General features: G+C 40.1%; 1 protein-coding gene across 3 annotated transcripts; it reads right to left on the bottom strand.

The window, feature by feature from the left end:
• Window positions 1-1,232: 1,232 nt before the first annotated feature.
• Window positions 1,233-11,101, bottom strand: tbata (thymus, brain and testes associated). Of its 3 annotated transcripts, none has more exons than XM_007904609.2 (9): window positions 11,033-11,101; window positions 8,616-8,887; window positions 6,241-6,426; window positions 5,644-5,723; window positions 5,101-5,259; window positions 4,423-4,504; window positions 3,185-3,350; window positions 2,573-2,619; window positions 1,233-1,853 (listed from the first exon to the last, which is right to left on the bottom strand). In XM_007904609.2, exons 2-9 carry the CDS (start codon window positions 8,821-8,823, stop codon window positions 1,744-1,746), a joined length of 1,038 nt encoding a protein of 345 aa, XP_007902800.1. In that variant the 5' UTR covers window positions 8,824-8,887; window positions 11,033-11,101; the 3' UTR covers window positions 1,233-1,743. The 3 variants fall into 3 exon arrangements, with proteins under 3 accessions (XP_007902800.1, XP_007902803.1, XP_007902801.1); XM_007904612.2 differs by having other exon boundaries at window positions 5,644-5,720; XM_007904610.2 differs by having other exon boundaries at window positions 8,616-8,851.
• Window positions 11,102-19,495: the final 8,394 nt, after the last annotated feature.

The raw sequence follows: 19,495 nt of genomic DNA, 5'->3' as shown, positions 1-19,495 counted from the left end.
AGGTGCTTACAATAATCCTTATACTTGATATCACACCTTATCAGGTCAAAATGTCATATTAAACTGTGACTTCAAAGTCCCGACATGGGGCTTGAACCCATAAGCTTCTGACTCAGAGGTGAGAGTGTTACCAATTGAGCAAGGCATACAATAGTTACCCAGTATAACAGTAGCTAGTCCGGCATAAAATTAAATGACAACCAAAAGCATTTGATTTCCTTCATTGGGAAATCAAGTTTGTTAGTTTGTAGGAATTAGGTAAAATCCTTCCTTCACTTACACCTCAAGTATTGCAAATGAAACTCTACTGCCGTTTGATGCATTGTTGTATTTAATATTATTTTGCTTAGGTTTTTTTNAACGGTTGAGTTGGATCTCACGCTCATAAGGATCATAAGAGATTGGGATGAAGAAGGCTCATTTGCTCTCCTCTCCTTCCAGAATACCACCCTACCATCTCCATCAAACAGTTTCTTAAATGACTCACACCCTGGCTCCAACCAACCTTCCCGGTAACCCAATGGAGCAGTTCGATTTATCCTCTGTGTTGTGGCAAACATTACCGATGAACAATATAGGAACATAGAAATAGGAGTCGACATTCCACTTTCGAGCCTGTTCTGTCATTCTCCAAAATCATGGCTGCTCTGTAGCTCATACCCCTGATACCCTTACATAACAAATATCTATGCAGCTTAGTTTTGAAAATTTATTACATTTCTGCATGGGAAACACAAAAATATTGCTTATGTGGCCCGCGGACAGACAATGTCAACAACAATGACAAAAACAAATTTTATTTGCATAGCGCCTTTCACATCAGGAGGACTTCCCAAGGTGCTGGACAGTCGGAGATTTGGGCCCGAGCAGGGTGTTGGGATCAGGAGGGGTGGAGTACAGGAAGGGTAGAGTTAAGATGGTAAACGAAGGCGTGGTTGAAGAGGAGGGTCTTGAGACATGCCTTGAAGGAGGCAAGGAAGGGAGCAAGGCAAAGGGACTGTTGGATGGAGTTCCAAAGGGTGGAGGCAGAGAGGTTGAAGGCCCGACCACCGAGGGTGGGGTGGGATGGGCCGGACAGGAACACGGAGCACGCCGGAGCCCTTTAAGCAGAAGGAGCGGACAAGTTGATATGGAGTTAGCAGGTCACAGAAGTAGGAAGGAGCAAGCCATGAAGAGCTTTGAAGGCAAGGATTTTGAACTTTATCCGCTGGGAGATGGGGAACCAGGCAAGGATGGGGGTGATAGGGACTTGTAGCTTGGTGCGGGCCAATTTTATCTGGTCAGTCTAGATAAGGGCGGTTCAATTAGTCTGGTTTATAGGCCTAATCCGGCCCCTGGACAGATAACAACAACAACAAAAAAGCACTATCCAGTTGCTTTGGGTAGAAATTCCACTTGGATCTAGATTTGCTCTGTTAACATAGCATTCCAGAGTGCACAGAATTTGGCTAATTGTTGAAGTCAGTTTTAACTCTTATGTCAATTTCTGTAGTTTGTCAAAAGAAATTTACAGAAAACAGCTTCAAAACTAAAGTCCGCATTAAAGAATTTGGCAAATTCCTGATGTTATTAAATGATTATGTTAAAAGAGTAAATCGATACCCAAGTGAAATGCTTATCCAATTGTATTTGACATCATAAATGTTATCAATACAAATTCAACATTGCCTTAAACGTTTTTTTTTAAAATCAGCCATTAGTCACACAAGTGAACTGGATGGTTTTACTCGTCTCTGAAACATCCTAGTTATTGCCGGTGGTTTGGTTGGATTCGGTGATGTTCTGTGGTTCATTATTAAGGCGAGGAGACTCATTTCTATGGATCTGAAGAACTTCGGCAGTTCCTATGTGATCTAGAATGAAGCGTAAACTAATTCAGACAGAAAATAAGAGAATCCGTGTACATGTATGTATGTATGTAATAATAATAATCCGTTCAGTATATTGTAAAGTGAATTGACTGCATTTTGTGGGTGAAACGCAGGTGGGTGTGATGGTGGGTAGAGTGGAATTCCAAAGATTAGGGAACATAGTAGCTGAATGTGGGTATGCGTAGGTCTGTCTCCCTTTTAAATACCAATTTATTCTGCCTCTGAAGACTTTTAGAACAGATTAGGCTTAAAGCACAAAAAAAATATCAACCACTAGCCTCATCACATTTATGAAGGAGAATCACAGTATAACACTACTCATTTTGCAGGAGTAGTTTAAACTGTATAACGAGTTCCAAATACAGTATGGAACAAGTAGCATAATCAATTAAGGAATTTAGCTAATTATAGTTACTCAGAACTACAAGTGTCTGCAACAACATTTTTGTAGGAATGCTTCACAGTTGTGGGATTTGATATTGAGCAAGAAATGGGTTTGAGAGGTGACTGAAGTGTGATTGAAGAGATAGGTTTCAAGGTGGCATTTATTTTAAGATAAATACTGAGGGAGTGAGCCCTATAAACGAGACTAAGATGTATTGTTAGACTGAAGGCAGGTTTAACATATCTGATTGAATGTGTAGGAAACAACAGTAAAAAAATAAATAATCTGATATTAAACAGAAAAGAACAATTCTCACCCGGTTCCTCCTCTTCAATTCTTTCTGGCTTCTTTTTGAGGTAATAACTGGAAGATGTTATGCAAAACAGTAACTGGTAGGTTAACACTGTGGGCTTCAACACCCCAAGCGCTGCATTCAATACATGGATTATATTCATTGTATTCAGAGAAATATTGATAGATTCCCTGGACAAAACTGCATTGCTGCTCTGGATTTTAAGGTCTATGGAAGAACGGCTTCCAAATTAAACGGGCTGAAGTTTGAAAGAATTTTTCAAAATTCTGCACATTATTAAACCTTAAGACAATGTTGAATTGTCGGCCAGGGCACCAGGAGAAACTCCCTTCTCTTTCAAATAGTGCTGCGGGATCTTTATCGTCCACCTGAACAGGTGGTTGAACATCTCACCCGAGGGACGGCACCTCTGACAACACAGCTCTCCTCCCCAGCTCTGCACTGGAGCGTCAGTCTGTGCAATACTGAAATGGGGCTTGATCTCAAAACCTTCTGACTCAGAGGTGAGTGTGTTACCAATTGAGCCAGGCTCGCATCACACACAACCCATCCCCACCCTTGCATTCTACAAGGTAGGATCGCATTAACATATTGCGTCATTTCATGAAATCATACCCATCGTGTTTATTCCGATTGATGTTGCACGTTTTATGCTCTGGGGCCAAAGGGTTGCAATTCATCTGGGAATTGAGCCTCACTTCTGCTCTGTCTGTGATGTGCTGGTAGTCATGGAGACTGTTTGCCAGAGTAGATTGCACCATCCCTAATACAAAATCTTTCTCTGTAAGTAAATGGTGCACATACATCACTGCTTGTAGTCTAAATCTATCTGAATGTATAAATGTTCATATCACGAGTGAATATACAAAACATGATCAGTGTTGAAAGGGTCTGTTTCTGCCCAGACTCCCAGTGATTCCAAATCAGGTGCAGTGACTATATTTTTGTAGGTGAATATAATAATCCTTGCATTTAATATTTTCTAGGTGAAAATGACCTGTTATATTTGCCTACAAAATACAGACAGTTCACTTTACAGTATACCCTGCGAAGTAAAAGGCACTATATCAAATAAGGAAATATTAAGGATTATTATTTATAGTGCCTCCACCCCTTTCTTCAAAGGATTTACGTTAGAGTGCAGCGATTGTGTACTTTACAGGTGAACTGCAAGCCATGCAGACTGACCCCGAGTCAGCAACAACAAATTACATTTGTATAGTGCAATTTCAGGTCAGGAGGACGTCCCAAACTGCTGGACAGTCAAGGATTTGGACTCAAGTTGGGGGTTGAGATCGGGTGGAGAGAGTCTGTGCAAGGCAGAGTTGGCAACACGGCAACTAGGCTTGACATCTTTTGGCTGCAGTGGAAAGGGGGAAAACATAGGAACAGGAGTAGGCCCTTAAGCCTGTTCCTCCATTCTGTTAGATTATGGCTGATCTGTATCTCAACTCCAATTACTAATCCAGTAATTGGGGAAAAAACTAATCCAGCTGGTTGCCTGCTACTGATAACATGAGGACAGGACCGGGCTTGCCTGTGATACATCAATAAAAACTCAAAGCCTCGCCTCGGGCAGCCCTGACACCAAGCCAGTTTCCTATTGTCTATTCCTCGTCTCTGGATGTTAAGCATTCATCAGCACCACAGACAGGACACAAAGGTCTTTCTTGTTTGCCATCCCACAGTAACCATGGAACGCAAAATTCACTTGCCTAAAATCAGAGCATTTGGTTTTGGTCAGCCGGATGTCTGATTTATGCAGAAACCCATCACCGTGCTTCAGAGTATCCAAACCAGACAAAATTGCACATATGTATTCCACCTACACATGGAAATTTCCCTGGACCCACCTCTTTGAGCTGAGGAGAGCAGCCACTGTTGAACAGCAGAGAGCGAGTCCGTCTGCAGAAGTTGGCAGAGTAGATCCAGCACCTATAAAACGATAACACATCAGAAACATCAAGATTTCAGGATACCTGCACCATATCCACACACGTTATGATTACAACCAGCTGCTGGAAAACAGACGTTGTCTACTACACACGTGGCTCAAGTGAGCAGCCAAACATCACGTGGTAATGCAGGTTTGTTAATAATAATAATAATCCTTGTATTTGATATACTGAACATAAGCTATCACAAATGCAAGGATTATTATTATTACTTTGTTGAGATGTCTCAAAGCGCTTCACAGAATATATTGTGTTCATCTTGAGGGTGAACCCCAGCAGCCATTTGCGCACAGCAATGTCCCACGAGCATTCATGCATTGAGCGACCACATTTTTTTTGTGGGAATATTACCATCAGGATGCGATCTACCAATCGACTACCTGCCAAGTAATCAGAGGCATGCGGAATAAGGAAACGTGTCTAAGGTTTCACCCCACCTAAAAAACAAACCCGGGTCCTCTCGCTTGGAAGGCGAGCTCGCTAACCACTACGCTATGGGAATCCTTTTCATTTGTGCATTTGAGTTGCGGAAACAAATGAAACTTTGTTTTGATCTTTTACAAATAAACTTTTCACCAGCAGCTCCTGATCCTGGAAGGGGCTGGTGTATTTATTCTTGTTCCCAGCATGGTGTTTGGAAGCTCGGCAGCAGGCCTGGCCGGTACCAGTACGAGAGGAGGGTGGGATGAGCCTCCCAGTCTGTGCGGAGTATTGTGTGGATCTTCTGACCTCTGGCTGTCAAAATACAAAAACAATTCCTACTTTTGCAGCAGATAGGAACATAGGAAGAAACCATTCAGCCCCTTGAGCATATTCCAGCATTCAATAGATAATAATAATACTTTATAACAACATTGAGATGTCTCAAAATGCATCACAGAATATACTGAAGCTGTGTAATTTGCGGGTGAAACATGGCAGCCAATGGCACACAGCAATATCCCACATAGAATTGTGAATTGAGTGACCAAATTATTTTTTATTTTATTTTTTGAAGGGATTATTTAAACTATTAAACACCAAGAGTTGGATTTCAAAGTCCCAAGTGGGCTTGAGCCAATAACCTTGGAATATAATATTCACAAAGTTAGAATTCTCCTAACTGAAGGCTTTACTGACCTCCTTTATCTCCTCTGTCTCTTTCGGTATAAGGAGACAAGCCTTAGAGGCAAAGTCCCGTAGCTCCTCTCTCCAGGCTTCTGACAGCAGAGTTTACAAAACAAAACATTTTGATTAAAAAGATGATGAAACTACTCACATTTAATAGAGACACAAGGTACTTAATTTCATCAAGACACTTCAGAAGATTTACTTCAAAGCGTGGCGACTGTATTTTTTTGGCAGACTTTTTGTACAAACTTGGCAGACAATTTGCACGCAGCAATGTCCCACAAATAACCATGAAGTGAACCTCTAATTTTATCTGGGGGATTGTTGGCCAGGATACCTGGAGAATTCCCTTTAAACGCCCACCTGAACAGGGATATGGGACCCAAGTTCAACATCTCACCCGAAGGACGACACCTCCACCTCCAAAAATTCCCCAGCTTAAGTGCCAGCTTAGACTGAGCATGTCCCAATGTGAGGCTTGAACCCACAACGTTCTGACTCAGAGACAAGAGTGCTACTGACTGAACCAGGGTGCAACCTTCTCAATCTAAATAGAAGCGCATACCAAGATCACATTTAACTGCATTGTAACAAAAAGGTACAGACCCGTAGCAAACATAGGGGCTCTGCCGTCACTCATGCCGTTACGCTGGAAAATGCTGATGGGGAGTCGGGTACCAGGCATGCCCAAGACAGTGGTGGTGAGCTGCCTCTTTATCAACGGGTGAGGAGAGAGTGGAGCATTGACATACCAGTCATCATTCACCGTGCAAACGGGCATCCCATTTAACCCTGGGAGAGGGGAAGAGAACAAACATTGCTGGAGTCTTATAATAATAATCATCATCACTGCATTTGATATCATGTCTTATCATGTCATTGAGATGTCTCAAACGCTTCACAGAATATATTGTAAAGTGAATTGACTGTATATTTTTGGGATGAAACGCAGCAGCCAATTGCATATAGCTGTGTCCCACAAACAGTTATGGATTGAGTGACCAAATTATTGCTATTGTTATTTGTTTTTTTAAGGGATTATTACTCCCAGTAAGTGATCTGCCAATCAACTAACAACTGGATTCCTACTTACTGCTAAGTAAAGAGAGGCGGGAGGAGTATGGAAACTTGCCTAAGGTTTCGAGCTGCCCGGGAATCAATCTGCGTCCTCTTGTTTGAAAGGCAAGTGCTCTAACCGATACATTAGAGGACTCCACTTATTCATATCAAAACAAACACCCCTCTGATTTTATATCCAGATATAAATATATAAAGTTCTGTGCTCATCCCAATGAGGGATATCAGGTTTAGGCAGTATTGGATTAACAATGGACTGGCTAGATGGGAAATGGGAACATATCCCGAGGCCCCCCTTAATCGGCAGGTAAGACCTCACATTGTAAAATAAATTTAGGTAAAGCATCTTAATACACTTTATTATACTGCCTCAGTTTGGAAATAAAATAGCTTCGCCCAGCACTATATCATACATTACATGTGGTCCTGACCACAGTACATTTAAGCAGAAGTTTCTTTGTGCTATGAAGTCATGTACCATTGCTTTGTTGAGTGATTCCATGAATTACAATAACTGAAAATCAACTTTAATCTGATAAGCTGATACAATATTGGATTGTGTTCAACTCTTTAATGGATGTGAATACAACCACCTGGCAGTCACTGGCGCTAAAATAATGCGCTTGAGTTAATTTGACATCTTCAGGCTCAATTTATTTGAGTGTGAAAGATTATCTGATATCCTCCTTCTCTCAGTTCATCAAACTTTAACAGAAGGAAGCATTGAGTGAGTTTTTGTCTCTGTACATTTATGATACTGTACCCATATGGTTAGTATTGTAATTGTGATCATTTAACACACATTTGGTTGCCATTTGAGCAAAATGTTTGACAAATACAACACAGGCATGAAAGGTAAAAGTCCATACGCGGGAGAGGAGCAAAATGAAGACAAGAGCAGAGATGCACTGTTTAGTTAATGTAAAGCTACCAAATTTGGATTTCAAAAGCTTGCAGAGCATAAGAGTCAGGTAAAATTGAAGGAGTTAGTTTCAAAATCACAATTTGAAATAATACTGAAGCCTCATTCTTAGCCAGTAATGAACAGAAGGATATTTGATTTATAGAATAATAATCCTATTTCTTATAGTGCTTTTCACATTGGGACAACATATCAAAGCGTTTCACAGGATATACTGTAAAGTGGAGTAACTGTATTTTGCAGGCAAATCAAGTAGCTAATTTGCACACAGACAGCCATGGAATTACCAATTTTATTTGGTAACGTGGCGAGATTTTTAACATCCACTCAAACAGGCAGATGGTTAACATCTCATCCAAAGACTGCACCTCCAACAATGTAGTGCTCCACCAGCACTATATTGGACTAGGAGTTCCAAGTCCCAAAGGGGGAGCTTCAACCAGCAATCTTCTGACTTAGAGGCAAGAGTGCTACCAGCTGACACCATTTAGCAGTGGAGTGAAAGAGCGATCATTTTTAGAAAGCAGCTTCAGCACCATTGCAACCAAATAAAGAATTGCCACTGAATGATATGCCAATTGGATTCACAAAGGAAATCACCCACTCCCTTCCTGTTAATCCTGCAAGCGAAAGCCCTAAGGTAGGTAGGGTGGTCCTAGCTGGACAAGCAGTGGGAAAGCTTATCAGCCAGCGATATCAATGCCAAGCTACAAGGTTTTAGCTGATTCGACACCAGCAATTACCCCATGCACACTTCGGGGTCTCCAAGCCTTGGCTCTTGCCACCCTGTGCCTAATACTTTCCAGAATTAGATAAGCAGGATGCGTCCCTCCAGGGATTACGCATTCCAGTCCAACAATCTCTCTGTCTCCAGTGGGATGCATGGAACTCTCAGTTTGGTTTGGATACTCTTAAGCATGGTGATGGGTTTCCACACGTGTCAAACAACCAGCTGACCCAAAAAAAAAAAATTGGGGCTCACCATTGATGTGCGTCACTCTCTGAGGATGAGGGTTGTGTCTGGAGAAGAATGAATGGTGGCTTAGCACTCCAAACCGGGAAGTGCTCTTAGACTGTGGTCTCTCAGCTTCGGCACTGGAGCGGAGTGGTGAGTTCAGAGTCACAGTGCCAGGTTTCCTGGTGGGCCTGAACTTGAATGGGTAAGTGACTGGCCGCCCCAACCTTTCCATGGTTTCCTTCACTGAGGTCCTCTCAGCACTGCACTTTCAGAGGGACACAGAGGATCAACAGCAACTAGTTTGACAAGGGCAGAGAGACAACTTCTGACAAGGAAGGTATTAACTCTCCACATTGAAAGTTTAAAGATTTGATTGGAAACATTAACCGTTCAGAATTTATTATGAATAAATGATAATTTCATTTGATATAGCACCTTATCGCATTGCTAAGACGTCTCAAAGCACTTCACAGAAGATACTGTAAAGTGAATTGTCTGTATATTTTGTGGGTGAAACGCGGCAGCCAATTGCGCACAGCAGCGTCCCACAAACTTTCATGGATTGAGTAAACAAATTATTGTTATTTTATGGAAGGGATTATTATCCGGATAGCAAATTGCCAATCAATTAACAACCGGCTTCCTACTTCATGCTAGGAAATTAGAAGCGTGTAGAGTTAGGAAATAAGTCTAAGGTTTAAACGTTCACCTGAACAGGCAGACAGGACCTCAATTTAACGTCTCATTCAAAGGACGGCACTGCCAACAATGCAGTGTTCCCTCAGCACCGTACTAGACATCAGCCCAGACTAGCAGCTGACAAACAATGTTGGACAAAGAGAACAACATTTCAATATTAAACCTATTCAATGAAACCACAACCATGCAAACATTACTCTTCCAGCTGCCATTGATTTCATAAGCCTGTTTCCACAAATCATCTCGTTCTTGTTGGGGAAAATTAACTATTAAACTAAAATAACGTAAAGTTCTGTACTTATTTCAATAGGTTAGCACATCACTCTTTCTGGAGACTTTCAGGAGCTTAGTAAGACTCATTTGACATTTTGGATTGGATGAAGAATAGTCAAGTATGGAGTTGCCATTTCATCTGGATTTGTTCTAATATTTAATTGGCTCTTTGGGCTTTCTGAATCCTAGTTCCAATCAATAGACTTGCAACTCTTGGTGATGTATCTGTTAATACTACGAACCCAGCCAACAGCCAGTCTGCAGTCAGGGAAAAAGAAGATAGAACATTCATGTTGTGCAATGAAAGATAATACCAGGCCACTGAACGCAATTCCCTGGAACAAAATTACATGCATGGCAGAACATAGTGCACAATATGCGGTCTGGGAGTAAACAGCTTGCAAGCAAAGATGTTTCCATTTCAAACAACTCTAAGGGTGGTTTCCTATGAACATAGTTCATGATAATCAGACTTCGAAAAATGTATTAAACCACCTTAATTTAGAAGTTAATGGCATGAGTGTTGTGTTATTTTCTTAATACAACAATAACTTGCATTTATATAGCACCCTTTACACAGGTAGCATCTTGCAGCACTTGACAACAGTGTAGCTTGATGCCGAGCAAGAAAGGAAACTGGGGGTGACCAAAGGCACGGTAGAAAAGGCAAGTCTTCAGGTGTCATTTGAAGTCTGGCAAAGGGGGCCAGATGGAGGGATTGAGGCAAAGAGTTCCAGAGATTCGGGGCATGGAGGCTGAAAGCACAGCCACGAATTGTGGAGCGAAGGGAATGAGGAGATGGCGGAGGAGTAGGGTATAATTATTTAATTAATTAATTAATTAAGATATTTGATAGATGATGATGCAGACTCAGAAACTCTGCTGCACCTTGATCAACTTTCAGAGTGGAATTCCCTTTATTTGTAAAACTAAATTAATATCAGTTCAGACCACATAGCAGTCAACCAGCAAATTGCCTTATTTCCTGACAATTTTGGAAATTATCTCACTTTACTTCAAATAGCTATTAATTTCCATTTGATGCTCTCCAAGCAATATTAGAAAGCAGCCCCATCAGGGAATCAGGGAAGATTTGTCATACAGACACATATTAAAAGCATCTAACATTCTTCTATGTTCATTAAATATCAATTAAGTTTTTTAAAAAAAACTATTGCTTCCCTTTTATTGTATATATCTAGAGTACGTTTCATTCCAGTCCAAGTGCAATAAGTAAAACATAAAAATAATTATAATTTAGCAAGCCCTGCAGTATCCTCTTTGCAAGTTGTTTAAAGACCTCAGAGAGTATCTGCTATTGATGCTGATACTTTATTTAAGAAAGAACCCACTAGGTCAGAATTACGTTTCATTTCTAACATGGAACATGAAGCATAAAAGCAGTTTGCTGCTTTGAAAAAGGAAATCAAAGCACTCTTATTGGTAAATGTCAAATCTCAGTAACTCACCATTTCCATCCGCAACTTGAAGACTATTTCAGACAGAATTGATCTTACTCTCAGGCCGTTTGTTTGCTTTGAGGCAGATTCTAGTTGCGGTTGCTAGGAAACACTAATCTGAAAGCATAATGAGCAGTCACCTTACAGGACACAAATACTAAACAGTCTTAAGGCCACCACTTGTCAGATTCTTATTTCATGCCCCATTTGGAAGCCAATCTTTTTCAATTGAAACGTCCTCTACAATGCTTTCAAATCTCTCTGGTGAATGAAATCTTTTGTTGAGCAAAACAAGTAGTGAGCTAGCATTGGGCTGCACATCCGTGTCTATCTATAAAACATGCCATAGGACTATCTTTTGGAGGGATGAACTGTTGCTTTCTGTCTACACTCCAGTGCTTCTTGTGTGCAAACTCAAGACAAAGGTCTCAGCCTGGCTCAGTTGGTAGCCCTCTCACCTCCAAGTCAGAAAGTTGTGGTCTCAAGCCTCACGTTGGGACATTCATCTCATAGTCTTGGCTGATACTCCAAGGTTTTGCTGGAAGAAGCACTGCAGTGTCAATGGTGTACGAGTGTTTAAACTGAGATTCCCATATACTCGTTCAAATTAACACATCAATGCATTTAACAGGAGACTGGATAGATACATGAGAGATGATTATTATTATTAGATGAAAATAGAGGCTAAGGAGGGTGGCTCGTGGGGGGTATAAATAGCAGCATACACTAATTTGGATAAATGGCTCGTTTCAGCACTGTAGATTTTATGCAGTTGTGGTAAACATGGTTTGGAATGGATGTTGCCAAAACTTCACCAAAATGCAGCTATAGTAATGATTCAGAACTCAAAATCCCCATGTAAATGTACCCAGTTAGAATCTCAAAGCCTTTTCTGCTTTTTGGCAATGAAAAACCATGCAGTGGGCATTATGATTTTTTTTACACTCCTGTTAATATTCCTTCGTACTGTTAATTTAATTATTTCTTTATTATTTGGTTAGTTACCGTCAGCAGCTTTAATATTTAATGCTGGTGTAAGCTTATATCCCTAATATATGCATCATAAAAGTAGTGTCATTATAGAGAACATATGCAGACCTTTAAGAAGTTAATTTTGGTTTCTACTTTGAAATTCCAGAACCTAACCTCAAATAAAAATGAACTCACCCATTCCCTTGTGGAGCACAGTGTGCAGCCATCATCAATCTTGGCCTTCTCAGTTGAGAGATTTGTTTCATTAACAATTGAACACATCTAATGTCTTTCCCTCCATTACCTCAGTTGGTAGGTTGGACACATTTATAATGGAACAAACGCAGAAGTGAAGCTCGAGTGGTGTTCAAAGAGGACTGGCTTCAGCTTTGGTCCTTTCTGTATTTACCAAGTCACCAAACTCAGTTTTTACACCACTACAACAACAACAAGATTCCATTTATAAAGCGCCTTTCACGTCAGGAGGACGTCCCAAGGCGCTGAAAGCAATCAGCTTGTACAGCCCAGGCTTCAAAAATCAATCAATTGCCATGTGGTCCCAGAATTGATGGTTTACATATTTAGAAGCATCAATATTGGTGAATCAGATTGGGTTACAGGAAGATACAAAATACTTATTACTTCAATCTGTCCTGATTAGGAGTTTCATTTCAACAAATTGGGTACATGAAAATCATAGTTTTAGCACACAAAAATCAGACTGCACATCAGGAGTAGTGTACATACACACATGTCACTGAATAAACAAACCTCATCTAGGTCATGTTCTACTTTATGGAAGTTAAACATTGATAGTTGGAACAGAAGAGTATTGTGATTCTTTCTGAAAAAGGATTAACTCTATTTTTAGGGACAGGAGTTAAAGATATTACTTAACACGTTCATCTTTATCAGCACAAGGGACACTGCATCTTATCCTGCTATTTCTACAGCTACTATTTATTGAGGTGAGGGGGTGGTGGTGAATCCGTTCTTTCCACATGCAAATTTGACAAGTGGCAGTGGTATAAAGCATTGATAGTAGTCAATTCAATACTGTGTTTAATCTAGTTCCATAAACAGCCCTTGTATAAAAAGTCTTTAAAAAGTTGATCATATACATTGATATTCCAGACAGTACATTTCAGCATCATTCTAAACACATTCCACAAAATAAACTAATCTGTACTCTCAGTAACCTTTAAGTTAGCAAAAAGTTTAGAAGTGAGATCTATCCCTTATACTGGATGGTTAAGTACATAATAAGAGAAGCAATAACTACTCTAGTAATGCATTGCTATCAGAGATTGATAGCCCTTCTATTGATGGCACCCTTCCAAGAATTAGTACATCCATCAACCATTTGTTCAGCATCTGAAATCAGAGTGTGTGCACTAGATGTCTAAATTAGATCTATGGCCAAATGACTCATAGGACTGTTGGTGCACAGAATAAGCAAAGTTTGGATAAAAGATCATATTAGTTGCCGGAGTAAAATTCCTTGAACGATGCATTAAATTGCTTAGCTTTGCATGTACCTTCAAGACATGTTTCAGTATAACAGGCTAGGGAGTACGATGCTCGGTTTGAGTGAGGATTCCAGAAGTGAAAGCATTTGCACAAATTACACAATTATTGACCATGCAAAATGTGTTTGTTCTCCATTCCCATCAGTTAGTGATTCCAAAAGAGACCCTAGACATCTAAATTGTTCAATACATTTTCCCTACATACACACACACAAAGAGAAGAATCAATCAAGTAATAAAACATTAATCTCAGGGCAAAGCTTGGACAGTCAAGTGATAACCTTTGCTACTAAGCTTGTGATGAATCTTTGGATATACTACACCAATAAAAGGTAGTGAAGAAAAAGCAGAGCGACAAAGAAAAAGCAGTGGTGCTAATAAAAAGGTCTGATCAATTCAGCACAAGATACGCTAGTCAAATGCAATTACACTAAATAGACTATGAATTCAGCCAGGAACAAGTGGAAGTGGTGACAATTTCAAAGAACAAGAAGAATTCAGCATTAGGCAGTAAAGTTTTGCTAGCCACTTCAAGTGTCATTGGCCACTTGTGTCATAATGCAGGGCAATTGGCTAACAACATAGAATTAATGAACACTAATCTTAATGCTCAACTCGTTTAGTTTTCACCACTGCTCAAGCTCTGAAATGATTGAAATTTAACACAGCGCAAACAATTGGACTGCTGCAGGCATGAAGCACAATAAAGCAGGATTCATACAATTTTGAGCGTCATACTTCAAGAATAGTTAAGTCAATCTTCGAGCTTGAATTCAAATGTCAGTCAATGCATGCAAGAACTGGTCAGAGTCTTCATTAAGCTTAAAGATCACTGGAGTGACTAGTCTTTTTGAAGCATTAAAACTTGATTGAAATAATTCCAAATCTGCAAATAGAAAAAAGTCACTATAACCAAGTTACTGTTTAACAGAAACCAAGCTATTATGATTGTAGAGATTAGAGCTAATGCATTAATGTCTAAGTAATAGGTTAAGAATAATGTGGTTACTTCTACCATCCAAACTTTAAGTCAGTGATAAACTACAGAATCAGTGTTGAACTATGTGAATGCATAGAGTCTTCAAGAGTGGTCGTCACTGAAGGTGAAAGGGGAAACGGCAAGTTGTTTTTTTTAATTCAAAGAATGCAACAGCTACACACAAGGATACAAATAGTGCTGTGTAGGGAGGAGTTATATATATGTAATTTTGTTGTTGTTGCCTGATAATTGATGAAAGTTTACTTACTATATATTCATACCAGAGCAACAGCAGTCTGTCATTTTAGGACTCCACTTTTTACATTTACAGAGGCTGCAACAACAAAAAAAGTTTTCTTAAAAGCACCTAGCATTTTAATCCTAAAAGAGTGTACATCTTTCAATGAAAGTAATTGAAACAAATGTCACACACACACACGTTGCAGGCTAATGAAAAAAGGGTATTTAGTAATCAGCAGAATGAAAATTTTTAGGTCTCAACTGGATTCAAAACCACTTTTTCCAGCTGCCAACTCACTTTATAATAATTGGATTGGATATACACCTTATGTTGTTGCTATGTCTCAAAGCTCTTCACAGAATATAATGTAAAGTGGATTGACTGAATTTTGTGGGAGAAACACGGCAGCCAATTGCACAAAACATGTCCCACAAACAGTCATGGATTGAGTGACCAATTTATAGGATTTATTTAATACTGGGGGAGATTAATAGTCTTGGAAAGTGATCTGGCAATCGACTAACAACTGGGTTCCTATTTACTGTTAAGTAAACAGAGGAGTGTGGAATAAGGAAACCTGTCTAAGGTTTTGCCCTGCCTGGGAGTTGAACCCGGGTCCTCTTGCTTGAGAAGTGAGCGGGTGAACCACTATGCTATGGGATTCCACATTTATCCATATATAAATGTTGGCTGATCGGACCTGCATGGCTTTTAGTAGTGCCTAGAAGGAGGCCCTCTGGAGCACATTATTTGGAAAAAACCTTCACAAACAACCTCACAAATTTTAAAGTTTAAATAGCTTCAAAGCAAGTTGACCACATAATCAAATTTGCAAAGCAATTCAAGCTCAAGGAAGATTGAATACTGTTCCATGATTCACTGCCGAAATCTATTGAGTTGAGCGATTAAAATTGCTGCACCAATACACTTGAGAACTTACTTTAGACAGAAGCAGACTGTAGCAGCCACACTGATAACCAAGACAGGAATCATAGCAAAGACTACGATTTTCTGTGTGTTTGGATCCTCAGACACTACAGCTAGGAGGTCAAAATACTGACACCTGCTGCCAACAAAGCCTCTTGAACATCTGCAATTGGAGAAATCAGAACATTTTGATGCAGAAACAATACTCAACATCTTAACCCACTTAAGTGAGGCAGTGTTATATAGTCAAAATGGGGACAAGTCACACTGTAATCATGAGTGAAGCCAGACCATAGCTAGTCCATCTGTACCCTGAACGCTATGCTGACTGTTCTTTATACATACAGCAGTAGGTAAGTCTGCTTACAAGTAGTATTTCTATATATGGTGTCAAATAGATCAACAACACTGACAAAATTCATCTACCAAACACACCTATGATCATCTCTCCCTTGCTCAACGCTCCAAAACGCGTTTTATGTGAACATCATAATATAAAATACAGGTTTTTGAAGCATCACACTGAGCTGGTAGAGATAATACTTACGTGCAAGATGCCAGGTGTTCAGAAATCAGAAGTTTACAGGAGCCATGTAAACAAAAGTCTGTGTAGAATTCCAGACAGTCCCCAAATGTCTCCTGAGCACTTGTGGCTACAGCTGGACAGACAAAAATAAAAAGATTCTCAACACAAAGTTTTGTTACAGTCAAAAATCCCTAGTCAGAAGTTTGTGTGTGTGGCCGGGTGTAGGTGGGTGGGTGGGTAAAGGAAAGTATGAATGTCAGAAATCAGTCAATCTGTGGCAGTCTTGGTAGTTTGGTTCCTGAACAAAGTCCTACAAACACCCATGAAGTGAATGACTTTAACTAATTGAAATTCTACAGAGCACAGAAAGTTCATTACTTTACTGGCCCCAAAATTCCACCCACCATCTTTGCCCACAAGACCACTGGATCTTAAGGTGACACAGAAGAGAGCTTTTTTTTAATAAAAAAACTTTTTAAAAAAGTGTCCACAGTTTGTTAAAAACACCAGCTTCAAATCTAAGTTTCCCACAATCTGCAATCTCAACACTTGGGAGACAAAATTTGAAGGTTGAGACTAAAGGTGGGGCTGAGGGTCTCAGGGAGGTTTGAAGTGACAAGTCTCTCTTACCTGAGAGAACTAGCAGCATTCCTAATATGTTCCTTGACCTGTAGCTAAGGCTAACATCCATCCTCACTGCTCAACAATGCTCTGGATCCTGCCAGCGAGAGAGAGAGAAAATAAAGTCCAAGTTTGAAGGCAAATTGGACAATGCTTGGACCCATGAGAAAGCACTTCACAAGTAGATAAATCTATCTAAATGAAGTCTAATTAGCCAACATTGAGATCCTACTGGATTTTAGCAACACACCAGCTCAGTGGAGCTGGGCTCCGCATTGTGAGGAAGACATGTCAAATTTCTTAGGCTCCAGATTACTGCAATCTAATATAATGTACATAGATGGCAAAAAAAATGGTATTTGATGCATACAATAGAAGAGCAACTCCACTGATTAAAGTATTGACTTGACTGATCATATATTTCTTCTGTTACCTCTACAAACGCACCAACAACTTCCACAGCTGAGAGCACTTTGATCTGGATTTTATATCGGAAATGACCACCCACTAGTTGAGGTGAGCACCTGTTGTTGCTCAGTTTCCCCCTAAATCCATTTGGATCAGTGATACCAGAAACCAGTTGAACATGCATAGGGTAGTGCCTTCTGTGTATTAAGTTCAGCTGGCTTTGTCGGATATTTAATGTGGCCTCACAATTCTTGTTTAATCTCAATTGTGTTCTTGCTTCATTCTTAACAGCATCTGTAAAAATGCATAAAAAAAGAACCTGCAGATTAAACTTGATTTTTTCTTTAATGTCCTTGTTGGTGAGCGTTACCTCCAAATGACTAGTTTCCTGAAACAAGGACTTGTACTAAAGTTTAGGAATTCACCGAAGGTACACAATGGTCATCAATTCATTGTGTGTAAAAAAAAACAAGGGTGGGTAACAGCATTTTGTGATCACTCTGTACATTTCTTCATGCAAACATTTCAGCTAATCTCATCCCAACATTGTCCAAATCTCCAGGAATTTCTATCCATTCCAATGGAGTACAGTTGTCAAAAGGAAAAATACTGTATTCTGCAAGTTTCTTTGCGCATTGTGGGGAGAAACCTAATGTTGTTATCCTGTTGGAATTATTTCTTTAAAACCTTTCCATTTTACAAACTGAGTTTCAACGGTTTGAACAACAAAAGGTCATTATAATTCCAATTTAATGTCCCATTGCAGAATTATGTTTCCTATTATATCCTAGCTGGACAAGCAGTGGGGGTGACTGATTTGATCCTAGGTTAAGACTATGCTGTACATAAAGCAGTTACTGTGTGACGCTTCATGTACAGTAGCAGATTGGGAAGCACTAGGCACCTCCTCCCTCCACCCAATTCGGCGTTAAGCATTCCAAGACACTGCCCCACATGAAGGGCGCTGTACAAATGCAAGTTGCTGTTATTTCTCTAAAGTTCTCACAAGCAGTGAAAGCGCCACTTAGCTTATTCATAAAGGTCAAGAGACAGGTGCATTTTGCGGAGTGACAATTTACTATCATTTAATGCAAAAAAAAAAGGCAAACTGTCTGAATTTCCAGGGATTAGCTTTTTGTAAAAAAAATGCCCCGCTAGCAAACTGGGATGTGATAGTGTAGCTCATCTTTATTCAACAATTTAGTCAAAGCTACAGCAAAGGACAGATGATTGTAACTGAAGGCCATACACTTGCCCAGGCTTGTAGCTTTGCTGGCAGATTAGACTTAATAAGTGTCACAAATTGTTTGTATAAGCCTGAGGATCATCTTTTGACTTGACCTGGCTGCAGGAGCAAGCAATCCACTGATTCCTTCAGCAGTCGTTTCCATTTCAGCCTTAATCAGATTTACCTTCTACAAGCTGCATCCTACTACTACTCTTTATAATCTGATAGGGCACCTATTCCAACTAAGTTTGTCAAAGTGCTTTGCAGGGAATTGCTCTCAAGTTGTAGCGGTTGTTCCTGTCGGCAAAACGACAGCCATTTTACACACAGCAACGTCTCACAAACAACTATGAGCGAAATGACCAATTATCCTTATTCAAATAGGTGCCATTGGATTTTAATGTCCACCTGAAACAGGCAGACAGCACCTCCCAACAATGCAGTGCTGTCCCAATGCTGTTCTGGAATGTTATCCAGTCTGCGTGTTTGGATTTTGGGGTCAGAACATATACCTTTTTGTTTGACCCAGAGATGAGAATGAGCCAAGATGACATCTGTTCCACCATTGTTCGGTGTCAGCGAGATCAGTGCATTTTGCAGTTGTGTTGTAATTTGCCCTTCTTGCAACAAACCTTGCAAACGCCATTTGCGGCACAGCCATAAAACAGTGGCTGGATCCTTAGAAAGTAGCAAATTTGCACACAGAATAATGCCCCACAAAGAGCCATGATTTGAATAACCAGTTTTTATGGGGGGATGATCTCCTCTGTCATCTCTGCCAATGCATTGGAATGTCAGCCAAGATGGGGACTGAATCCACAGCCTCGTCTCAGACACGTTCTAACACGGAGTCACTTAATAATAATAATCCTTGTATTTGACATAGCGCCTTATCACTTCACAGAAAATATTGTACATTTGGATTGAATCAAACCCAGCTCCTCTTGCTTGGGAGGTGAGTGCTCTAACCAATATGCTACCTTCAGTGCTTAGGACATAGCATTTGCAAGAGACAGGCTGCCTTATAAGCATACATTTTAG

The sequence above is a fragment of the Callorhinchus milii genome, unplaced genomic scaffold, assembly GCF_018977255.1.
Source record: "Callorhinchus milii isolate IMCB2004 unplaced genomic scaffold, IMCB_Cmil_1.0 Scaffold7, whole genome shotgun sequence".
In the NCBI taxonomy this organism is placed as follows: Eukaryota; Metazoa; Chordata; class Chondrichthyes; order Chimaeriformes; family Callorhinchidae; genus Callorhinchus; species Callorhinchus milii.
This window is presented reverse-complemented; position numbering and strand designations above follow the sequence as displayed.